Below are 23,458 nucleotides of genomic sequence, written 5' to 3'. Positions count from 1 at the left end.
GCACATCCTCAGGATTGACTCCGAGGCGCGTGTGCCTCATTATAAGTTAACACTAGAGAGATCTGGTGCTTGACCTTTTTATATTTTTTATAAGCAACAATCTAAAGTCTGTAGTTTTCTACTTGGGTTATATCTTTAGTCTATGTGGCCAGTGGCGCCCCTACACTTTTTTTTAACAGGGGTGGCCAGACGAGGCCCCTGAAAATCTTGGAATGGCACTGGATAGAGTCCATGCCTCTGCTAAAGCCCAGCAGCCCCCCCAACCAAACCACATCTTAGATCTCTCCCTCCTGAGTTTTATTTGGATCTGCACCCAACTGTATACACTTATAAATATCATTCCCCTAATGTGCCATTTTCATCAAGATCCATGGATTATTCTCTGAGAAATCAAAGACAATGTTGAAAAATGCCCTATTGTGCATAATTTAAAAACAAAATCCTGGATTAGCCCCCTGATCCTGGCCTGTACCAAAATTGTATGAGTTTATCAGTGGCTCCTGACCCACCCCAAAACAACATGTTATGTAAGATCTGTTTAGTAGTTTTTTGGTAAACCTGCTAACAAGCAAACAAACAAATGCAGACAAAAACGAAAACCTCCTTGGTTGAGGTAAGACAAAGCCATAACAGAATTTAATGTATGAATTTATGCTATATTTGAAAACTATGTCAATATGAAAGTTAATGTTGCAGAGCTAATGGACAAACTGACAGTTATATAGGATGGTATAGCTGATTAATGAGCTTAATATTGTGTTTTATCTATAATTAAAATTGATAACAATACAGTAAATAATATTCATTGTATTTATACATTTTTATTGCTTAAAAGTTGGTATTAAAGGGAGTTTGAAGCAATTTAGTATTTCACTTTTATTTAATTAGGGGAGATAAGACTCAAAATGAATGCAGCTTGTTTTTATTCCTTAATGTGTGCCAAGTTAAAAAAATATTATCATTCCCATAATCCAACGCAATGCTGCTTTTCATTTGTCTCCGACTAGTAAATGTCAATGTCTCTCAAAATCCATTCCAGGTCTATTTTCTTTTCATGGCTTCATTTAGAAGCACAGTAGACATTATACAGCTGTTTTAATATAGACTGTGAAGAACTCATACATAACAAAGTACTTAACAAGTAATGTGATCTTCATGTTTAGGATTAAAGAGTGACCTTCTAAGTCATTCCAAGTTATTTCAAAGTGTTGCTGTGATGTTTCTTTATAGAAAGAAAGAAAGAAAGAAAAAAAAGATCCACCTCTCAGTCTGAGACTATAAAATAAACCCAGAAGCCTGAGAGTGGGATGTCAAGCTGAGAGCGCGCCAGCAAAAATCAGGTTAAGTCTATCCAAACATAGCCTCCTGTAATTACTGATTTGGAGAGCATAAGGCCAGCTGAGAAACCATGCAGTGTGGGAATGAAGAAAATGGTTACCATATTTGCTAAAGGAGAAGGACAGAAGTTCAAATGGCTCTGGAGCATAAGATTAATGTTCTGCAGTCTTCACAGATATTGATTGCTTATTAAGGCTACAAGTAAGACGCAAGGACGAGTCATTTTTCCCATGAGTCTCAATTTATCACATTTGTTGCTCGCGCGTGTTATTCATGATCCTCCTGCTCCAGTGCAAACTTTGCAGTCAGACTTTTCTGTGTGCAGCTTATTAAAAGTCAGCTCCCAGCAGCATCTGTTCACTTACAGGTTGTGTCCATTAACAACCGCCGCACCATCATCCTAAAGCCTGGTATAGAAGCTTTCTGCCCATTCACAGGAGGCTTGTATCTAAATAGGCTGTCTGACTTGGCCAGCTTAGTATTCAGTGTCCCTCCCTGCAGTCCCTCATGCAGTCAGCTGCAGTTACAGTAGTCTCGTAGGAAAAGAGGGAGCAAGGCACAGGAGAAAGGGGCCAAAGTAAAAGGGAATAAATCAATGCAGGGTTTCTCATCTTTTTATGCTGTAGATCTGAGAGCAGATGGAGTTTGATTCTTTTTAGAAACATAATTTATCTTGAGTTCTATAAGACAGAGAGGGTGAACCAAACTAAGGATACCCAACTTATCTGCAGTGTGCAGTTTATAACCACACATTTAGTCCCACATGGTTTGTAAGTACATCAATTCTGATTATGTCAGTGTTAAGATTGGAGGTGGTTTATCTGGAAAAGGTCATCAATTATGCCTGCTCTCTGATATCATTTACATTTATCCCTCCATTATCTATGCCGCTTATCCTTCTAGAGTCAAGGAGGGCTGGAGCCGATCCCTGGACAGGTCCCCAGCGTATAGCAGGGCTGACATCTGCATGTCTTTGACTGGTAGGAAGCCGGAGTACCTTGAGAAAACCCACGCAAACATGGTGAGATTATGCAAACTCAACAGAGAAATAACCAGGATTCAAATCAAGTACCTTCATGCTTTGAGCCACCAGTGCTAACCACTGCACCGCATATATTTTTATGTTTGTGTTTTTTTAATTATTGTTACCTCAGGACATTATCTATATTCCTTTTTGTTTACAGCTGTGTGGCTGATAGAAGTCACAGGGGAAACACATTTTAAGTTTACCCACTCATATGTATCAGAGTGTTTCTAGCAGTGGGGGAGGAGATAATCAAACATTTTATTATGAAAAGTAAACATACTTGGCGAGTGAAGCCTATTCCTTAATGCAATGGTCTACTACATCATTATGGCTGAGTCTCAGCGATGGCCTTTACCATTGTCTCAGCAGTAGGTGCTTCTGCAGCAGGAGGTCGGGGTCTAATGTTACCTGCCCACTCTCCAGTGGAGCAATTCCCTTCTCGTTATTGATTAACATGTAGTGGAGTAAGTAGAGATATTAACGAGTATACCTAGTGAAGTAAAAGTGAAAGGTACCTGGAACTAAATGTAAAGTACAAATACATTTACTAAAGTATATGTACTTTGTTAAATCCCACTACTTGAGCTATCTCGACTGAAATATACAGTACCATCCAACTCTCATTCGTCTTTGCCTGGTGCATGATAGTCATTTCCAGTGAGGCAGAGCATGAATCACTCACAATAATAATCATAACAATAATCTCCTTTCCCTTCCCATCATTGAATGGCCCAGAACAGAAACACCTCCCCTGAAAACAATTCCGTTTAATTACTCCCAGATATTTGTCCATTTACGAGAAACCTGACACGGCGCTCATTAGACGATCATCGTCAGCACAGGGGCACAATTAAAAGCCCCTGTAGCGTCTTCACATCACTGTGATCTGCTGGCATACGCAAAAACAGCTGGGCGACGACTGACAGGAAAACAACTACCTGGAAAATATATATATAATCTTGCCTCTGACTTTCACCACCTTCAGTATTGCGTTACATGCTGAAAAAGTCATAGTGTCTGTAGCTGACGATTTACCATCAACACTATATTTGTCTTAATTAGCAGAAGAACTCCATCAGCAGGAGGTAATATCCTTCAGTTTCTTACATTATAGCTTGAAGACAGAGCTGCTCATAAACAAAGAGCAGCATGATTGAGAGGAGCAGCCATATATTTGAAAAGTGGATGTTATGAGGCCATTTAGTGGTGATAATTTTATGCATGGCTCTAACTTTGATTCAACAGCTGATCCATCACTCTGGCAGTTTTATAAATAGGAACGCACCGAACTTTAAACAGAAACGCAGCTTCAGTGAGTCACACATGAAAGGTGCGCTGGATTTAACCACGGCTGTCATTTGTTATAATAACAATTGATAATTCTGCATGATAAAAATAAACATTCGCGGTCAAGGTAAAAGATTAAATTATTTTATCACTCAGCGTTTCAAGTCTGTGCTTAATACGCAAGGTTCCAATGTCACAGCTCCAGAAATTAACATCCTTGATAATAATAAACTATGATGGTTATCTTTATAGGTGATGAGTTGTCATAAAAAAGCAGGTGAAGAATTTATATATTTTGCAGACATGAATATTTTACAGTGACAGATGGACGGAATGACGAGAAAATGGACGGGAATCTTTTCATGCACAAGCCACAGCACCTCTACATGCTGAGAGATTGGGCTTTGCAGTATGGAAATCTTCTTCAACAAATGTTTTTCCAGAAGCTAGGAACAAGTTAATGGTTTAGGGGGATTTTAATTATAGATTACAACTATGAAATAAGAAGAAACAGAACGACAAAACTGTATCTATAACCGAACAGCAGAGATTGTGACTTTTCTGTGTCTAACTCTGTTCCTTCCACAAACAACTCCCTCCTTCTCCAGAAACTGCAAGCAAGCAGCATTTTCCCCGAGGCGTCATCTGTTGTGCCCACTTGAGTATCCCATATGACTCCATATATATAATTTAAGACATCATAAATATACAATCCCCCACCAGCTTCCCAACAGACATGGGCACGAGGATCCAACAACACTTATCACAGTCTGTTGTGCTTGGTAAATCCAGCAGGGCATTGAGGTTTTAGTGGAGTGGCGATGCTGTTGTAATGCCTGTGACACTCAGCTATTAATTCAGACTGACAACGGACAGATATCTGGCAGACTAATGGCAGATGGGCCTGAATCCTGGCTTTATGGAGATAAACTATACCCCCCTCAGGAGAGGAAGGCAGGGGCGGGGGGCTGTTGTTAAACACTGTCTGCAGTATGGTGAGACACTTTAGAGTTTATCCAATAAGTGAAATACATTCTTGTTGTTGCTGGACATCTGTGTGATTATCATAGCAGGAGTAAAAGGTCGCCCATTAAGCAGTAAAGATGAATCAATAGAGCAAACCCACGCTGGGTTAGAAGTAGGACACAATCTGTGGGCCCAAGATTGATGCTATTTGTATTATCAGCATATATGGAAATATGTAAAATTGCTTTCTACCATATTAATATATAATCTATATAAATAAATATATATATATATATATATATATATAAAATCAGTGCTAAACGTTGAAACGATAGACACGTCGATTATCTGATCCAGTTTAAGTAGTAATAGAAAAATTATTATAACCATGATCCACAGGAATAGGTTTGTCAGTTATTGTTGTGTTGTTTCTAGGGAATATCTTAACTTCCAAATAAGACATTTAGCATTAGACAATGTGTAATGTCTATCATATATATATATATATATATATATAGGACGTTCTTTTGTGGAGGAATGTGTGAGCATCTGCTCCCTCCCAGTTTTTTTCAGGATTGTGTCTGCCCTCTAATGGCCACATGAAGCAACAGCACTTAATCCTATGTATATCATCATAAGGATTAATTCAGCAGTGACTGCAGCTGTGAGAAACCGAAATGAAAAATGATGGGTACAATCCCAAAAGGTGGGTTTTGATGAAAGCATGCAGCTGTCGACACAGACTCTCTCTCTCTCTCTCTCTCTCTCTCTCTCTCTCTCTCTCTCTCTCTCTCTCTCTCTCTCTCTCTCTCTCTTTCTTTCTCTCTCTTGTTTATTGCTCAATGATGAAAGACGGGTACTGACACAAATTAGTCATAGCATTAAGAAAAGAAACGAAAAAAGAGCCAATGAGAGATGTCCTCTTGGTCCCTATGTTGAAAAAAAGAACAGCAAATACGTGTGTCACACATCAACTTTGTCCCCCTTGTTTACATAAACACATGTTACACATGCCCCTCAGTGGAACTGTCCTGCCGGAGTAGCAGGATCACATGCTGTCCTACAGCAGAGCAGGTAGACACACAGGAAGAGGGGGAAGCATGTTTTTTACGACCCTGCTCTGTCTGCTGTTACTGCGGCCTGGCCTAAGCGCTCTAATGAGATCTCCATTGGACGAGGTAGGTGGAAAGCTGCGGGTGAACAGGAGCACAGCGGTTAGTGATTCCACTGCCTGGGACTTCTGCAAAGTACATTGAACTCTCCCACTTTAATCTGTTTATCATCCTGTGGAAGCCCACGGCCTGGAGAGTCAAAGCTGTGTTCGACTGTAGTTACATGATGACCTGTACAACAACAAATTGTTTTTTGTGTATTCATTCAGTATTTTTGGATCTAAATTTAGTTACAGATTTGATGGAACTAAATAATGCAGTAGCTAAAAATGTTTGTTCCCTTCAGAAGCTGTTTAATCACCCCTCCAGTCCAAGAGACACAGTTTATTCTTATGACTCTTCTCCTGATGCCTCTGGTATGTATTCCTATGGCAGTACGAAGACACACATGAGATACAATCAAGAATATTTAAAGTGCTGAAATCGTTTGCTTAGATAAAAGTAACAATATACATGAGAAATGTCCTGGTTTATGTTTCTACTGTGTTCTGTTCTTGTTCCCAGAGGGTGTGCGGCTGCCTCGTTCAGCCGCGATGCCTGATATCACCCACCTGGAGCTGCTGGTGGTGGTGGGACCTGATGTCCAGCAGGTCCACAAGCAGGATACAGAGAGATACATCCTCACCAATCTCAATATTGTAAGTCTGAGCAAGAGAAGTAACCTCTGTTATATTGATTACGATGTCAGCTCTTTAAAACAACAGACTTTAACACTATTTACTACACTGTAAGGCAAAAAGAAGGTGTTCTCAATAAATTATGAAGAAAAGTGAAAAACAACTAAAGTTTAAGTGAAAAATCGGTTTGGATTTTTGTTCGTTGAAATGTTTTCATATCCAGCTCTAGAGAGTGTGCTGCAACACTATAGTCCCATTACACTGTGAACATCCTGAAATATATTAAACTGACTTATGGACCAATATCCACGCAGGCGTCAGAGCTGCTGCGAGACATGACCCTGGGCGCCAACATGCGCGTGCACCTGGTCCGCATGATCATCCTGTCGGAGCCAGAGGTAAGTTACATCTCGAGTTCACGTTCGAGTCAAGTTCACAAGTGAGCAGAGTGTAATGGTGGTATGTTTGTGCTGTAATCCAAAAGTTCAATAGCTGTACGTGAAATCTTGATATTCAGACTTAACGTGTGTGCAAAGATTTGAGAGTATGGAGTATTTCCTCTCTTGTAACTGTCCACCTTCTTCTAGCCAGAGATCCAAATGTCTACCAACATCACGTCATCTCTCAGAAGTGTGTGCGACTGGAGCAGGAGGATAAACCCCTCCAACGACACAGACCCGCTTCATGCTGACCTGTTGTTATACATCACTAGGCATGTCGGGGGCATCTATCTGGCTGTGTTACAAGTAGATGTTTCATTATTTATGTATGAACAAACCATGTTTTACTGTGGATCTTGCATCAATAAACAGGTATGACCTGGTGTTGCCTGATGGGAACAAGCTGGTCAGAGGAGTAGCACAGCTGGGCGGGGTTTGCTCCAGTGAATGGAGCTGTGTGATTGCAGAAGATACAGGCTTTGACCTGGGCATAACCATCGCTCATGAAATTGGCCACAGGTAAAACAGACTGAAAAAAAAACATATTAGACCAAAATCTATTTTAAAATGTGCATTACAATTTATCAAACTTAGTATCTACAATTCCGTTTGTCACTCCTCCCAGTTTTGGTATCAACCACGATGGAGTGGGGAACCCCTGCGGCAGGAGTGGCTTCATGATGGCCTCTAACGGAGGCTACAACAGTGTGGATCTGACCTGGTCTTCGTGCAGCAGACAGCAGCTGCTCTTGTTCTTCAGGTGGGTCGACCTGTTCACATGAAAATGTCTCTCATTCATCTGTTGAGCAGATCTTTAATCTATAAGTCACAGCTAAAAGTTTTCACCTTAGGCTGGTGGAAGTTTTCACATTTCGAGGACGTTTGATCTGATTTTAGTAAGAAATTTACTTAAAAAAAATAAAACTTATTTATGTTTGTTTTATATGATGAATAATAGTTAGGTTATGTTAGATTAGATTAGAATAGGTTAGGTTAGATTAAATTAGAATAGGTTTGTTTGGATTACAATAGGTTAGTTAAGGTTAGGTTAGATTAGGTTAGATTAGAACAGGTTCGATTGGAATAGGTTAGAACAGGTCTGTTTGGATTAGTATAGGTTAGGTCAGGTTAGGTCAGGTTATGTTAGATCAGTTAGGTTAGGTAAGCTTAAACTTTACTGTCCACAATGTGTTAAATTGTCTTTGACTTTACAGAAAAACAACAACAAATAAAAACTGTAAATCTGCAGAGCTCAAAGTTCAATCATAGTAAAATACAGTTCAACAGACTTATTACAAAGGTTATATAAATTAAAGTAGCTCATACTTTATAATTCAACAATTCAATTGCACTAGGAACAAAGGATTTCTTGTAGATATTTTAGTGGCTTTTTTCGCACCACTCTTATGCTATACACTTAACATCCAACTGTCCATAAACAGCAACAAGTAGTTTGTGAATGAGATGTCACGTGCGTTGGTTTTCCATCCCCAGTGAAGGGAAGGCTACATGTGTGACAGACCTGCCTGTAATGGCAGACTCCCTACAAGACTGGAAGCCTGGTCTGTACTATGGAGTTGATGACCAGTGCAGAATAGCCTTTGGTAGCACTGCCAGAGCCTGCTCTTTCACCAACCCTGACCTGGTTAGTCCCCTGTAATAACAGCATGGCACCACCAGGCGTCGCTTCACATGACAAATACACACATTGTGACCACATTTCTATACATGTGTCCAAAATTGTCTATCTTTCCCATCAGCCAGCTTGTCGTGTCCTGTCCTGTCACATCAACCCTGACGACGACAGCTCCTGCAAACGTCTCCTGGTCCCACTGCTGGACGGGACAGAGTGTGCACCACACCAGGTACTGCTCTGTGATCACTGAGTCATTTGTGTGCTTTCTTTTTTTCCTCCCAAAGTATGTTCATCTACCAGGAGTAGGCACAAGTATGTTTTTTTCATGAGGTGCAATCCTCTCCTGCAGTGGTGTCTGAAGGGTCGCTGTGTGTCCCCGGATGAGCTCAGCTCCTCTGTGGTGGTGCACGGCTCCTGGTCCAGCTGGTCAGAGTTCTCCCGCTGTTCACGGACATGTGGTGGGGGAGTCACTCATCGCACACGGCAATGCAACAACCCCAGGTGACAACTGCGTGGCAAGCATCAGTCAAACATAGGGCCATCATTCTTTAATATTCTTGTAAAATCCAATATCTGTGATGTCGTTTTTTTCAGGCCTGCTTTTGGAGGGAATGATTGTCAGGGTCTGTATATCGAGGCTGAACTTTGTCACCAGCAGGTAAGTTCTGACTGGCTGTGTTTACAGTGAGTCTCCATACAGTTGGTCAGTACTGTTTGCTGAGTGCATCGTCCCACATTTTAATGATTTGTTCTTAGCAGTTTGAAGCCTCCAGAAATATAAGCATTGATGGTATGACTCAGATAACTGAGGAGGCAAAGAGTTTAAGAATTGAAGAGGGCTTCCAATCAATTTTAGATAAAGAGGAATGTATTTTGAATGCCTCTTCAGTGGTTTTTGGCAAACCTGACATCTAACAATAATTAAAAAGCTGGAAAAGCTAAAAATGGCTTGTTCTTCTTACCACCGCTGTTGCTGAAGCCATGTAAGGGCACCCAGCTAGATTTCATGGCAGAACAGTGTTCGATGACAGACCTCCAGCCGCTCTACCTGCTCCCAAACACTGCCTCCTTCTACACATGGATCCCTGCTGTAGGCTTTGCACAAGGTGGGCCCGCAGAAAGCTTTTTATTTCTATGAGTTAAATGACAGTAACTACACCTGCTACATTTCCCCCCCTGTAAATTGTCCTTATTGTCAAAACCAGGGGATGAGCAATGCAGATACATGTGCCAGTCAGAGGGAGAGAACTTCATGGTGAGCCGTGGCTCTCAGTTTGCGGATGGGACTCGCTGTGAGTCAGACAGTCCACCTGCCTTCGGCTCTACAGCTGCTTGTCTGAGAGGGAAATGCCAGGTAGCGATGACTAAGCAAAACATGCTGGAGAGCAGATGCAGTTTTACTCTTTCACACTTATTTAAAAAAAATGTCTCTGTTCACTGTTTGTCTCTGATCAGCTGTTTGGCTGTGACGGTGTGCTGCATTCTGGGAAAGTGTGGGATGAGTGTGGGGTGTGCGGTGGAAATGGATCGTCCTGCACTTTGACCTCTGACTCCTACACTGCTGGTCAGGCCAGAGGTAAACGCAGTGTGTAATTCCCGAACACATTCAGTCACAGAAAATGACCTGATTTAAATCACTGAAAGCAACACTGTGCAACTTATTTACTTTAAAATAGCAGTTTCTGAATAATTCTGACTTGAAGTAAGGAGGATGGAGCTGCTTTCATCCCCCCTCCTCACCCCGAACGCCTGTTCTTGCTCTATGTAACTTTAGTGAGCAGGATATGTGAGAAGTGTGGAACTGACTGATAGAGTCACAATTCAAAGTGTCAGAATCAGGCCCAACAATTCAAGAGTAATACCGAATGCAGATCAGTTAAAAAGACTTAGAAGTCTTAAGGGGTAGTGATTATCGATTATAGAGTTTGGTGGATTAGTTACAGCAGCAGCTCTTCTGGTTCAAGAAGCCGGGGATCATGGGTAATATCCACTGTTGTGTTTTAGTTCAGTGACAGTCAGAGCTCTGATCAACACACTGATAGATTTAGCTTTTTCTCTACATGAAAACAACTTCATCTGCAGAGGGCGCTGTTGCTCTGATTCCTACCTAGTTCTCTTCACATTATACTCGAAAGGGTGTGTGAGCACAACCCCCCCAAAATTACATCCTCTGCATACAGATCAAGACACATCCCTGTTCAAACAGTTTGTTGACTGGTGTGATGCTCACTACCTTCTTGTGAACGTGAAGAAAACTGAGGAAATAGTCCAGTACTCATTCACAACGCACCCATAAACCAGGTCTCCTCATATAAATACCTCTGTGTCCACATTGAAAGCTCTCCTACGTGGCATGTTCATGTTGAAAATCTTTGCTCTTGTTAACAACAGAGGATGTATTTCTCTAGGTTGCAATCTTATGTTCCCGTTCTATCAAATTAGAGAGTGTAATTTGCTACGGTATAAAAGTATGGTCTGGTAATTTGTCGGCACAGTTAAAGTCTAAGCCTGTACGGTCATTCAGACGGCCGTGACGATCGTAGGAAAAAGAGATCAGTTCTATTTTCAGTCATGACATTAAAAATCTCTGCTTAGAGAGGCACATACGTAGAATAAGACACGTTGCCCTCATGATGGTTCAGGATGCCACAATGCAGATTGAACCGGTACAAGAATCCCTTTATTCTATCTTCCATCAAAATAAAGTAGTAACTAGTAGGAGTATTTTGTGATGTATTTATCTCTATCTATTTATGTTTTTAAATTCACTGCTGTCCTCTGGTATTCTCTTATCACTGACACCACTGCCAACGAGTGGTTTACACCAGACATATGAATGTTTGCACGTTTTCTACACACGTCTGAATGTGCGTACTTGTGTGTGAGGGTATGTGTATTGTGATACATGTAGGTTCTATGCATTTATGTGTATTTGAAATGTGAAACGTTTAGTATGATACAGTGGCCTGGAGCCCAAGTTTCCCTATGGGACAATGAAGTATACCTTACCTCACCTTACCTTACCTCACCTTCTCTTACCTTACCTCACCTCACCTTAACTTACTTGTCAAATGTTTCAGTTTTATCTTAATGTTGATTTATTATCTTTTGGGCTGCAATTTCAAGGTTTTCTCATGTGATCTGAGACCTTTTTTAAAAACTATTTTCTCGACAGAATACTTAGTCAGTTCATTACAAAACTAATCAATAATTAACTGATAATCATAGCTACAGCTCTAATATCTGTACTGTTTTCACTGAGTTATAATTCAGTGCTTTCTGTTTCAGGGTACACCACCTTCCTCTCTGTGCCAGTGAATGCCACGCAGGTTCATATTGTAAACAGGGCACCTCTCTTCACGCACATGGGTGAGCGTCATCACTTTACAAAATGTTTATGTTTCTACAACAGGTGTCACAGGACAAACTAAAACTAGGAGTTGTTTTTTGACGTCTGTGTCCTCAGCTGTAATGGTTGGGAGTCGGTACGTTGTGTCCGGATCCGGCAGCATGGCGCTGAATACGACCCATCCCTCCCCAGTTGATGACAACCACCTAGAATACCGTCTTCACCTGACCCCTGACTTTTTGCCTGCGATGGAGGAGCTGCTGCTTCCTGGACCGCTGCAACAGGAGATCATCGTACAGGTCAGGACACACAAATGACACAAATCAAAATGCAAAGGTTGCAGCTCTCACTTATACAGTGTGAACAGATGTTAAAACATACTCCAAAAACTGAAATGGAAAATCCCATGTGCCCAACTTTTATACAGATTTTTCTCTTTTCAGGTTTATCGCAAATATGGAAAAGAATATGGCGAGAGGACAAATCCAAACATTAGTTACCAGTTCTATCTTCCCACCAGAAACAGTTACTCGACAATCGTCACACCTAAAGGCAAATGGGTTGTCTTTACAACACCCTGCTCTGTCTCCTGTGGATCTGGTAAGTCACTGTTTATCAAAAGTCAAAATGAATAAAACTAAATAAGGATATACAAGTTACAGCACACAGGCTATTTTCTGTGGCCGGTGCCTTTTTAAATTCACAGACTGGCTTTCTTGTTTTAGGAGTCAGTGGTTTTGCCAGGAAGAAGATTTGTGTAATAGTGTGTACAATAATTACCTTTTTGAACAGTTTTCTATACCAGACTCAGTGCCCATCTGTTACAAGGACTCTGAAGTGTGGAATATTTTGCCATTGTTCTGATCTCTGGTGTTTTCAGGAGGAAAATGACACCAAATGTCTATTGAGCTGATTAACTGAATGGTCACACACACTACAACAAATACAATTGAACCGTTGTTTAATGTGCTGTATGTTGTTTTCTTATTTCCTTGGCCATACATGATACTCTCTTGTAAATGTCCTGCACTGCAATTTAAAACCATTCCAGTCCATTTTAAAATATTGTGATTCAGTCTTGTAAACTTAACCCTATAAAAGTTTCTAATAAAGCTGCGTGAAATCTGAAATGTAAATACCTGCCCTAGAACAGAAATCATGTATTGTACGATTGAAGTTGTCCTACACATATTCTTTTATTTGCAGGTGTACAGACACTTGTATATGTCTGTGCAGATGAAGATAGCAACAGCCATTTGGAGGAACACAACTGTGAGACACCCACGTCGCCTGTACCACTCCAAACAATCTGTCAGCTCTCACCCTGTCCCCCCAGGTACGTTCATGTCGTTTCAGTTTGTTTTCATCTGGCCTGACATACAGTTACAGCTCAGCACAAATAGGTTGACAGAAAATGTCCTGTTTCACAGTTGGGAAACAAGAAAATATGGGCCCTGTAGTGCCGCCTGTGGTGGAGGAGAGAGGGTGCGTCCTGTGAGATGTGTTCAGAAACAAGGAGCTGATGTGGTGACTGTTCCAGATTCTGAATGTTCACCTGACACAGCGCCACCTGCTGTGGAAAGATGTAACCTACAATACTGTCCTGCCAGGTATGAAGTCTGTAGTGTTGATCATCGGGAGCAGTGGGTCAAATAACTTTCCATGACCACAGAATATGAAGGGGTTCAGGTGTTACCCAGTTTGAACAACAACACTCACACATGTTGACAGATGGCGTGTGTCAGAACCAGGGGAATGTTCAGCAGTGTGCGGGCCAGGAGAAGCCAACCTGACTGTGTCATGCATCCGTCCAGAAGCTGGTCAGGATGTTGAAGTGGATCACAGCTTCTGTTCAAAGCATATCAAACCTCCTGATTCGGCGCCATGTGTGGTGGACGTTTGTCCCATCGGGTGGGACGCTGAGGGAGAGGTAAAGTTAAAAATGACTCAAATCTGACTCTTATTCCAAAATGAATCACCTCTAAACACGGCTTTACTTTTCAAATCCCGGCCCATGCTGAAGTCTGGTTTGCTGCCCCGCTCCAGACAACTTCCGGTGTATGTTTGGAGCCCTTTAGTCAGCCAGTGCTCAAAGACCTGTGGCAATGGTAAGAGAAAATGATATATAATTGCTTTCATTTAGAGATTACATGTCCTCATCAGATAAGGTATCATGCAGGAACCCTGCAGGTGTGGTTTTCCTGTGTGGACCACCAGAGCAGACTGGGGGTGCCGGACTTCCGCTGTGATGCTTCTTCCAAACCTCCTCCCCAGTCTGAGCTCTGCAGCCCCTCTCTCTGCCCTCCCATGTGAGAAACCCCAGGCTCATATTTACCTGTAGTACACCACACTATTCTATATGTGAATTTAGAGGAAGGGAAAACAGGGATTTAACAAATGCCAGCAGTAAAATATTTCTAACTACCAGGTGGCGCTCTAAGCAAGGAGTCTGCAGTGTAACGTGTGGAGGAGGGGTGGCCAACAGGGTGCTGTACTGTGCTCTGGAAGCAGGAGAGGAGGAGGAGGAGGAGGTTGTGGAGGATTCAGAGTGTAGTGACTCTCTCAAACCCACAGCAGTGGTTTCATGTAACACCCACATCTGCCCAGCAAGGTGAATCACACACAAACACACAGACACACAGACACACACACACACAGACACACACACACACAGACACACACAGACACACACACACACACACACACACACACACACACACACACACACACACACCTCTCCCAAAAAATGATCTCACCACCACTTTCACTCATCCAGGTGGAAGTTGTTCAGGACGTCACCCTGCTCTGTGTCCTGCGGGTTGGGTGTAGCCAAGAGGATTGTGTCCTGTGTCCAGTTTGTCCATGGCAAGGAGAGTGTGGTGCCAGTGGGAAACTGCCATGAAGTGGTCAAACCGGCCACCACGGTGCCCTGCCTGGTGCAAATCTGCACCTTTAGGTGGGAGGTGAAGTCGTGGAGCCAGGTACTTTTAACAGGAGAGAGAATGGTCGAAAAATTTGAAGATTAAATTAGATTAGAATGGATCTGATAAAAGCTCAGATGATTTGTTGGATTTAGTCAACTGACTGAAAATGTGAATCACTTGTTAATCATTCTGTGGTTCCTGCTTCTCAAATAGGGAGATGTACTGCTTTTTATATCACTCTAGATTAAATAACTTTGTGTTTTGAGCCATTGGTCAAAGAAAATATAACTTTTGTGTCTGCACAAGGTATCATAAGGCGTCATTGGTTGCAGTCTTAGATAAGATAAAATGTCAATACCCCTATACCACCTGTCCACCTGAATACTGCTTATTATGTGATATGATGCATGATTTTGCTGACACGGTTTCCCAAGCTTACTTCCCATGTTGCATTCCTCCACCAGTGTTCAGTACCCTGTGGATATGGGATCCAGTCCAGACCAGTGTCCTGCCTGGGCCCCTCCAAGCCAGAGCCCCTCAGCCCTCTGCTTTGCATGCATATGCCCAAACCCATCACCATCCAGGGCTGCAACATGGGCAGCTGCGTAGAAGTGTCGCCCACCGCCGCTGCAACGCAGGCTGTCCCGATGGTTGACCTCACAGATGGGCCTCTGCTGTCTCCCACAAGTCCAACAGAGGCCATTGTTTTCCCACAGACCACAACAGCAGCCACCCCAACCCCTAGAGGCATAAGCTCTTTGACTCCCGACCCATTTGCAGTGCGAGTTGGTTGCAGATGCAGGGTTAACGGTGTGTGCTCTTTTCCAGGTGCATGTGGACAGCTACTCCTGGAGGAATCGGGCACAGTGGATTTGAAAAACGTAACCACCCGCTGCACAGTTTCCATAGGTCGACCTCTGGATGAGGTTATTCACATTAGAGTGGAATCTAGCTCCTTGAATTGCAGAAAAAGTATGTTTTTTTTAAATATGCAAAGGATGTTACTTCCTGTGCTATGACTATTGCACCAAAATAACTGCCTGTACCTCTGTGCATGTGTCCCTGCAGAGGAGTATGTGGCATTTTTTGACCGATTGGCATTTGTGAGGAAGTGTGAGCAGGTTGCAGGTAGTGAGCTGACCACGAGAACCAACGTCCTGCTGGTTCGTCAAAATATGCTCACTCCTGGAAGTGGAATTGTGTTCAGCTACACGTCACAGAAAAACCTGAAGAGGAGCCACCATCAGGGTGAGACAGCGTGTTTGTTCTCTGTGTGCAGAGCTGCGCTAAAGAGAGAAACCCAGGATGTAATGTCAAAAAACAGGAAGATGTTTAATGAAAGAAGATGTTTCGCTGGCTATTAGAATGGATGTTACTATAAGTAAAATGCAACAAATGTGGGAGCCCACTGCAACAAAAAGGTTCAAAACTGATGGTAGATATATGTAATAACCTGAACACTCAGTGAAGCTGAAAATACAACTCCCCATAAAAACTGAATCTGTTGTTAATACTGTTTCCAGAAAGGTTCATGTTTTGATCTTTACGTATAATACTAATACAGGTGTTCATATGTATTTTGTTTACACGTTTGCATTTACCAAAGGTTAAGTACACCTGGTCTTTACCCCACAGACTGTGATATTCAGCTGTTCTCCCCCAGCGGTGACATTGAGAACCCAACGACTTCCAGCACCAACCACACCTGTCGAGTGCTCATCAACGCCCCTCCCTCTGTGAAGATCAGAGTCCAAGCCCTGCACATTGGATTAGCATTCAACGCCACCAACTCGCAGTCTACATACATTATGGTGCGGGCCAGCTTTTTTAACTTGTGTTGTTGTTTCAGTGTGCTCCACAGTGCAAAGGAAAAGGTGCAAGTGTAATAACTACAGGGATATTTTGTCTTTTTCTGTTGTTCAGATCCGGGACATGGACATCTTAAAGACCAACGTGTTTAAAGGTCAACAGCTGTTTCTGTGGCATTCCTCTGGAAATATGGCAGAGATTGAGTTTCATGGAGACTACCTTCATTCTAAAGGAAGCTTCAGAGCGGAATATTCCTTTATGAGTCCTGGATATTAATTTATAAAAAATACCTGGAGGAGCTTTTGATTTTTATGTTTCACATATCTGTGGCTTAAAATATGTATTTAAATTATATGTTGAGAGAACAAAATCCTTCAAAACTTGATTTTCATACTTCTGTGATAATTATATTGACATGAATAAATGAACAAAACAAACCAAAACACTCAACAGTCAAGCGAGGACAGTGTCATTCTAGAAACTGGTTAAGTATAAACAAAGGAAGAAAAAAAACAATACTCTTTAGCAAATTGTGTCCATTTAAATTTCAAATGGATATAACACAATATGTTAAAATATAGAATTCCCATCATAGAGATTTACTTCTCCTTTCAAAAGCAGTGCATTAACCGTCACACATTCCCACTCTCTTCCCACAATCCTTCGTTAACAGGTTTCCCCCCCAGCTCCAACACACTCAGTACATTGTGAGTTGATGCCAGTGCGGCGCTCTGCCAGCGACTCAGTTCCAGCTCCTGTGCGCCGCAGTGGGACACAAACACCACGGAAGGATCCCGTGCGGGATCACTGCTCGGCTTTCGCCGTGTCTTCCAGGAGTGCCCTCATGTCCAACAGAGCCTCCTCTACAGCCTGGGCAAACTTGGCAGCGTTTGTCTCCTCACAGCTGTTGAAGGCCGTGATGGCGATGTTGATGTGCTCATCCATGGGATTGTAACACACTCCATAGCCATCTGGCACCACTGGACCAAAGCACATCACGCAGTCTGTCTTGGAGCCAACCTGGACACGCAGGCAGGAGAGAGATGAGGGCAAATACTCCGACAAACTAATTTGACGGCAGATAATCATTTGCTCAGTAATAATAAACTGTTTGTTTTCTTAGATGCAAATTTACCTGGCTGGTGGAGAGATTATAATGCTGAGCCACAGCAAAAGATGTATCCATGAATATCTCAGGCATGGAGGTCAGGTCATTAATACCCTGGATCTTCAGCCCGAGGAGGTGTCGCTCTATGGCTTGTCCATGAATCGCCTAAAAAAAGAAAGGTTGAATTTGTAGAACTGAAATGAATCTGATGATTTCAGAAAAAAACAAACATTATATCGATGGAGTCCAACTCTCACATTGTAGGTGTTGTCCTTGTGCGTCTGAACGGCCTTCTGCAGCAGCTCCAGCCTCTCTGTGCTCTGTTGACAAGGTATTTACTGTTCAGTCAGAGCGTACATGGTTTTAACTTTACATTCATTGAGAAAAGTCTAGTGGTTCAACAGCACCTGTTTAGCTGGGTCTTGCATTGCCTCGACGAATTTTGACGACTCAATAGTAGTTGCACGGATGGCATCTGTTCGGCCATATTTGAACATTCGTAACGATGCACTCTCATATGTGGAGCAGCAAATATTATACATCCTGGAATTCAGAAATAACAGGATATATATAAGCTGTTTATTTCATGTCAGGATAATTTTCAACTGCAGAAACTTCTTTCTTACCTGAAGTAGGCAAGTTGAAGAGCCATTTGCACAAAAGCATCTGGACTCAGCTTATGTTGCCTTGGCACATTTTTTCCAAAATGAGAAAACATAAGCACCTTCACATCCAAGTCGTGCACCATTCTAGTAAAACAAAGAAAGATGAGCAAGTTGCACAAAATCCTAAAAGCTGAGATGCTAACAATTATCATGACGGCACCAAACATACATGTTCATATTTTGTTTGGCATTCTCAATGTCTCTCTTGACTTCAGGTGTTATGTTAAAACGCAGCTTCTGAGGCATCTGCAGAGGAACCATGGGGGAGCGGACTATTTCAGTCTTCTGCCTGTTGAGAAAATGTCAAACGGTGAGTTCATTTGTAAAGGGACAAAACGTGTACCTAAAAACTGACTGAAACTCACATGTATTTAACAACGTAGTCCACGAGAAACACGATGGGCGGACCCTCAGCGGGTGCATGTTCGTACACCAGCCCACACGTACCGTCTTCACCAACTATGAACTGTGGATGATGCAAGTGCCTTTAAATTCTCAACCACCACCAAACTGCAGTTCATGGTTTTATATTTGAAGTCTCAATCTGACCTGTAATGTTTTATCAAACCAGCGGTTGCCGCTGTTCCAGCGAGCTCCTCCTCCATGTAGCATCTGCGCCGCCACGCGGCTCTGATACAGCTCATCGGACACACGGGGCATTGGGGCGTCCAAGCAAATGTTGAAGATACTTTTCTGGATGGCACGCACTGACTCCTTATTTGTCTTATCTGAGGGTGAATAAAATGGCTTTAAAGATCTAAATAATATTTCCTCTGAAATGTGCTTTAAAATTTGAAAATCCATCTAGCTGATACTAGAGCTGCTTTAAGACATGCACTGAACTTCGCACATTTTCCAGAAAACTTTTCAGAAACAGGCTGTATGTCAGAACATACATTTTTGAGTTAGGTGCTCTGAACATTTTTAAGAAAGTTTTATGTTAGTCCCTAAGTAAAATAAATGGAAAATGTGAGCCTATTAGACAGAGGCCAAACTAAAGATACAAGAATACAAATATCTCAGGATGGAAAAGAGGAGCCATACACAAAGAAGATGCCGACAAAAATGTTGAATTGGAAAGACAACAAGATTTGAGAGCTCACAGTGATAAGGGCCAATGTGGGTGTCGATGTGCTGTATACAAAAAGGTGATTTCCACAGCAGAATTTATACATAATGCCTCATGCATGTTCTACTCAGGCGCCTTGTCAGAACGTTCCAGACATTTTCCTGTTGTTCCAGAGTTCATGTCTGATAGCAGCTTACGGTTTACCCCTCCTCTGCTCACCCTTGATCAGGTTGTTGTAGGCTTTGCCCCAGGTGTTGCGGTGCTGTGACGTAAGGATGCCAATCGGCTCTTTGTTAGTTTGCAAAGACGAGTTCCAGATCTTCTCCAGCTGCATGTAGATCTGGTCTACTGTCAGTGCCGTGCCATCGCTGTTGTAAACGTCCAAGACAAAGAACTGAGGGAGACGATAGCAATGTCAGGGTCATGCAGCCACAGAGCCAGTATTTCTTTAACCACTGCACCAATGATAATGACATAATAAAATGAGCTTATGATGACCATCTGCCATCTCGAGTACCTGGAAGTTGTGGACCACAGTGATGTGAGATGGCGGTGTTTTCCCGATGGTGTGGTTTACAACAGTGTCTCTCTTTGGGCCGGGGACACGACAGGAGGACAATATCTGGTAGTACTGGTCCATACACAGCGGCTTCCCACTCAGGTACTCCACAGGCAGGGTGTCACTGTGACACAGCACCGCAAATCATCCATTTGTAGTTTTTTATACATCAATGACAAGGAGATTTGTCTGTTACAACAGTTTGTTTTAGTTTCAGACAAACTCACGTGTCAATCATTTTTTTAAAGTCCAGAACTCCTGTGATCAGTCTGGCAGCAAATCTGCAGAAGAGATATACATTTGTCATTGTCAACCACCTGATCTCCTCTTGTTTATTTCACCAAGTATATTCAAACTGTGTCAGTAGAATGATGAGTCTATTGTACCCTGCATACTTCAAATTCAATCCTTGGCTTCACTGCAGTATTTCTCTATGAGGCCGACGTATTCACCATATCCCACAGGTCACAGAAGTCAAAAACAGCTGAGCCACGGTGTGAGCAGCCAGAGCCCTTTAAATAGCCAGCATGTGGAGGGAAGCCTGTTCAAAGGTCAGCTACAATATCCAGCCTCAAATAAGCTTGTTTATACTTTTGGAAACAACTTAACGACCGGTGCTTATCATTGGATTTCACTGTAAAACCGATATTCAGGGAGCACCACAAATTGGCCGCATGCCTTAAAAGTATTTTTTTTTTGTGTTTTGTTTAGTAAGAGCTTAGCAACTGTGGTGGCTGGTCCTCGATATGGACGATGCTTTCTCACCTCATCTGTCCTTGGCGATCGCTGAAGCGCATGCGCGGCAGGACAACCCCGGGGCTGGTGTAGACCGCCACCGGCATACGGCAGTCCAGATAGGCCGACTGCATCCACCATTCTGACAGCTACATAAACACAGCAGTGGTAAGAAAGTAGAATTTATGATGTCTGTTATCACAACAGACTACTTCCTTAAGAGGAGTTTACACAAACTCATCATTAACAAAACTGTAACGGAAGCATGAGTCAGACTATACACAGCCACATAGACCTCGCTGCAAAATGAAAAGTCTGGGTGCATTTAAATACACAGGATCTTTATCCTGACTCAGCAGCAGGGAGGCTTTAGTTGTATTTAGTAAAGATACTTTATTAAAAACAACCTTTACCCTCTGTGTCCAACCACTATATAAAAAATGCTAAATAAGTCCAGATATCTACCCAGTTTTCTGTCTTGCGTGCCCGTCGCTCCAGGCCTTTCTGCAGCCTCTCTCCCACACCACCCTTCAGAAACTCTGCCACCAGCTCCTGGGTGTGTTCCAGCTCCTCCTTGCTGACAATGGGCTCCAGAGAGGCCAGGTATTGCTCGCATGTCTGCTTCAAGGGCGGCACAGGCAGCTTGGGTAAATTCTCCTGGTGCACCAGGGACCTCTGTGGGATCTGTGTCACCGATCTGAGCAGGCGACACGGCTTCACCACACCAGGCCGCAGCTGGAACACATAAACTGGATGAGCACAAACTCTAAACTAAAATTTAAACAGATGTTTAAAACCTATATACTGACTGTCGAGTGGTAGTACAGTAAGACCGGAACAAGGATGTGTAAATGCTTTGTCTGCTTTAACTTTGATTATCTGCTCTCGCTGAGTAGTGAATGTTTTGCTGATGGTGATTGAGCTGTTTTCGATGAAAGCTGGAATATTGCAGCATTTCACTAAATGTTTTGATGTAATATGAAAAAAGAGGGCAGGACTCGATAAGTATTCACTTCTTCCTACTCCACTCGGATATGTTTTATTCCTTTTGAATGTTTGTTATTGAAGTTCACTTGTTTGCTGCGTCTTTTTCTTACTTATTCATATAGATATTTGTATCTTTATTTAAAACATGTTGGAAATAAAACCTATCTCCTCTGCCCTTACAGATTACATTAAAAATATTAACTACTCTTTGCTTAAATATAGTAACTGACTTCCTGGCAAAACATGGCTCAGTGCATTGATATAAAAGTGTAATATAATCTCAGTGATAACTGCTCGAGTTGAGCCAGATGATTAATGGGACTTAATGGGACATGTTGTTAAATGTTTACTGTACACGATCGAAGCCTCAAATAGCAAATGGCTTCAAGTGAGGACTGGACTCAGTTATTTACTAAATATTTAGCAGTAAGATGAGTTGATCTGGTGAAACGTGACACAGTCGTACTGTTGGTTTGAACACACTGCTGTGGACTGTGCCATCTTAAAAATAGCAGGTTGACACAGTTGGACCTTTGGAATGACAACTACAACAAACACATGAAGCCAGAAGTATTTCTGTGCTATCATGATCACTGCTGCGTACCAACATCAAAGCACAAGACAGATGTGTAGAATTATGATTAGATTTTTATAATGGAACAAGAGGGATTTCACACTTATAAACTGAGTTACAGTGGGAGTTGAAATTAATTTCCAAATGGTTCACATGAGTGGGCGTATTTATTTTTGGTCAAGTTTCCAGGTATAAAAGAACTTCCGGTGCACGTTTTCAAAAATAAAAGTATTATTTAAACCGTACGTTGCAGCGTTAATAGTATGTTTTTGCCACAATCACTACTATAAAAACAAATACAGATCCGAGTGGAGCTGTGGAGCCGACACTGCTAACACTGTAGCACAGTTTCCGATGTCCTCTTTAGAGGCATGCGCATTGAGCTACCGTTATGCTAACGGCTAGGCTAACATTAGGTCAAATATCACATAGAGAGGCAGAGAAACACTCGATAATAAAACAAATAAAACTCTGCCTTTGCTAACATGGCACCGAACATAAGAACAGCCTGTAGCTGTGGAAACATTAGTTTGACTTGAACCTAAACATCGTAATATTGTTGTTGTCCTGTTGCTGCGCCCCACCCCCTTCACTCAGCCTGGTGCCACCATGAAGCTAAACACAAGCACACAACACATTTCAACACATTTCAACACTAACGTCCCACTCACCCCGGCTCGGACTAACACGGTCCACATGCTGGCGGACAGACGCGCTAAGGTCTCGGACTGTCCCGGGGTGTGTGGATGGTGAAGCCTCGGGCTGACATGTCTCAAGGACAAGCTCAGTCACCGTCTATTCTCAGCTGAGAGGGACTGTCCCCCGGACCCACCGAGCTAACACACAGCTCCTCTGAAAGTCACGCTTTCATCTGTGGAGTCTGCTACATGTGCGACTGCTGATTTAAACTGGCGATCACAACATGTCCCTGCTGTGTAAAAGCCTCATTTCATTTCCCTGAGGAAATAATACATCACATTGTTGATAGAAACTATTAATAAACTATTAATAAACTACCATTCATTAGTTTTTCTTATTGCATACTCACAAAGTTTATATTATATTCGTGTAAGAATGATAATTTCAAAATAAGAGTGCAAGGTCACCATAAACCCCATTCATGTGACCTATCTATTATAAAGCCATTCATAATAATAATATAGGCTTGTAATAATTCATCGGATGTTGTAAATTAA

General features: G+C 42.2%; 2 protein-coding genes across 2 annotated transcripts; one reads left to right on the top strand and one right to left on the bottom strand.

Moving 5' to 3' along the window:
• Nucleotides 1–5,665: 5,665 nt before the first annotated feature.
• Nucleotides 5,666–17,015, top strand: adamts13 (ADAM metallopeptidase with thrombospondin type 1 motif, 13). The gene is made up of 28 exons (XM_047341367.1): nt 5,666–5,796; nt 6,077–6,146; nt 6,295–6,428; nt 6,722–6,805; nt 6,995–7,119; nt 7,220–7,366; nt 7,473–7,607; nt 8,342–8,492; nt 8,608–8,712; nt 8,833–8,984; nt 9,078–9,141; nt 9,463–9,589; nt 9,689–9,837; nt 9,939–10,059; nt 11,772–11,852; nt 11,950–12,131; nt 12,276–12,432; nt 13,039–13,168; nt 13,263–13,442; nt 13,564–13,760; nt 13,836–13,940; nt 14,012–14,141; nt 14,261–14,443; nt 14,609–14,813; nt 15,221–15,728; nt 15,825–16,004; nt 16,392–16,567; nt 16,680–17,015. Exons 1-28 carry the CDS (start codon nt 5,671–5,673, stop codon nt 16,839–16,841), a joined length of 4,266 nt encoding a protein of 1,421 aa, XP_047197323.1. The 5' UTR covers nt 5,666–5,670; the 3' UTR covers nt 16,842–17,015.
• Nucleotides 16,947–23,091, bottom strand: LOC118115160 (carnitine O-acetyltransferase). Its single transcript, XM_035166155.2, has 14 exons — nt 22,934–23,091; nt 21,167–21,436; nt 20,732–20,850; nt 20,194–20,247; nt 19,925–20,090; nt 19,627–19,801; nt 18,888–19,066; nt 18,704–18,804; nt 18,508–18,627; nt 18,300–18,422; nt 18,081–18,216; nt 17,931–17,993; nt 17,701–17,838; nt 16,947–17,585 (listed from the first exon to the last, which is right to left on the bottom strand). Exons 1-14 carry the CDS (start codon nt 22,958–22,960, stop codon nt 17,370–17,372), a joined length of 1,887 nt encoding a protein of 628 aa, XP_035022046.1. The 5' UTR covers nt 22,961–23,091; the 3' UTR covers nt 16,947–17,369.
• Between the last annotated feature and the right edge of the window lie 367 nt (nt 23,092–23,458).

The sequence above is a fragment of the Hippoglossus stenolepis genome, chromosome 9, assembly GCF_022539355.2.
Source record: "Hippoglossus stenolepis isolate QCI-W04-F060 chromosome 9, HSTE1.2, whole genome shotgun sequence".
NCBI lineage: Eukaryota > Metazoa > Chordata > Actinopteri > Pleuronectiformes > Pleuronectidae > Hippoglossus > Hippoglossus stenolepis.
The sequence above is the reverse complement of the archived record's forward strand: the minus strand, read 5'-3'. Positions and strand labels throughout refer to the sequence as shown.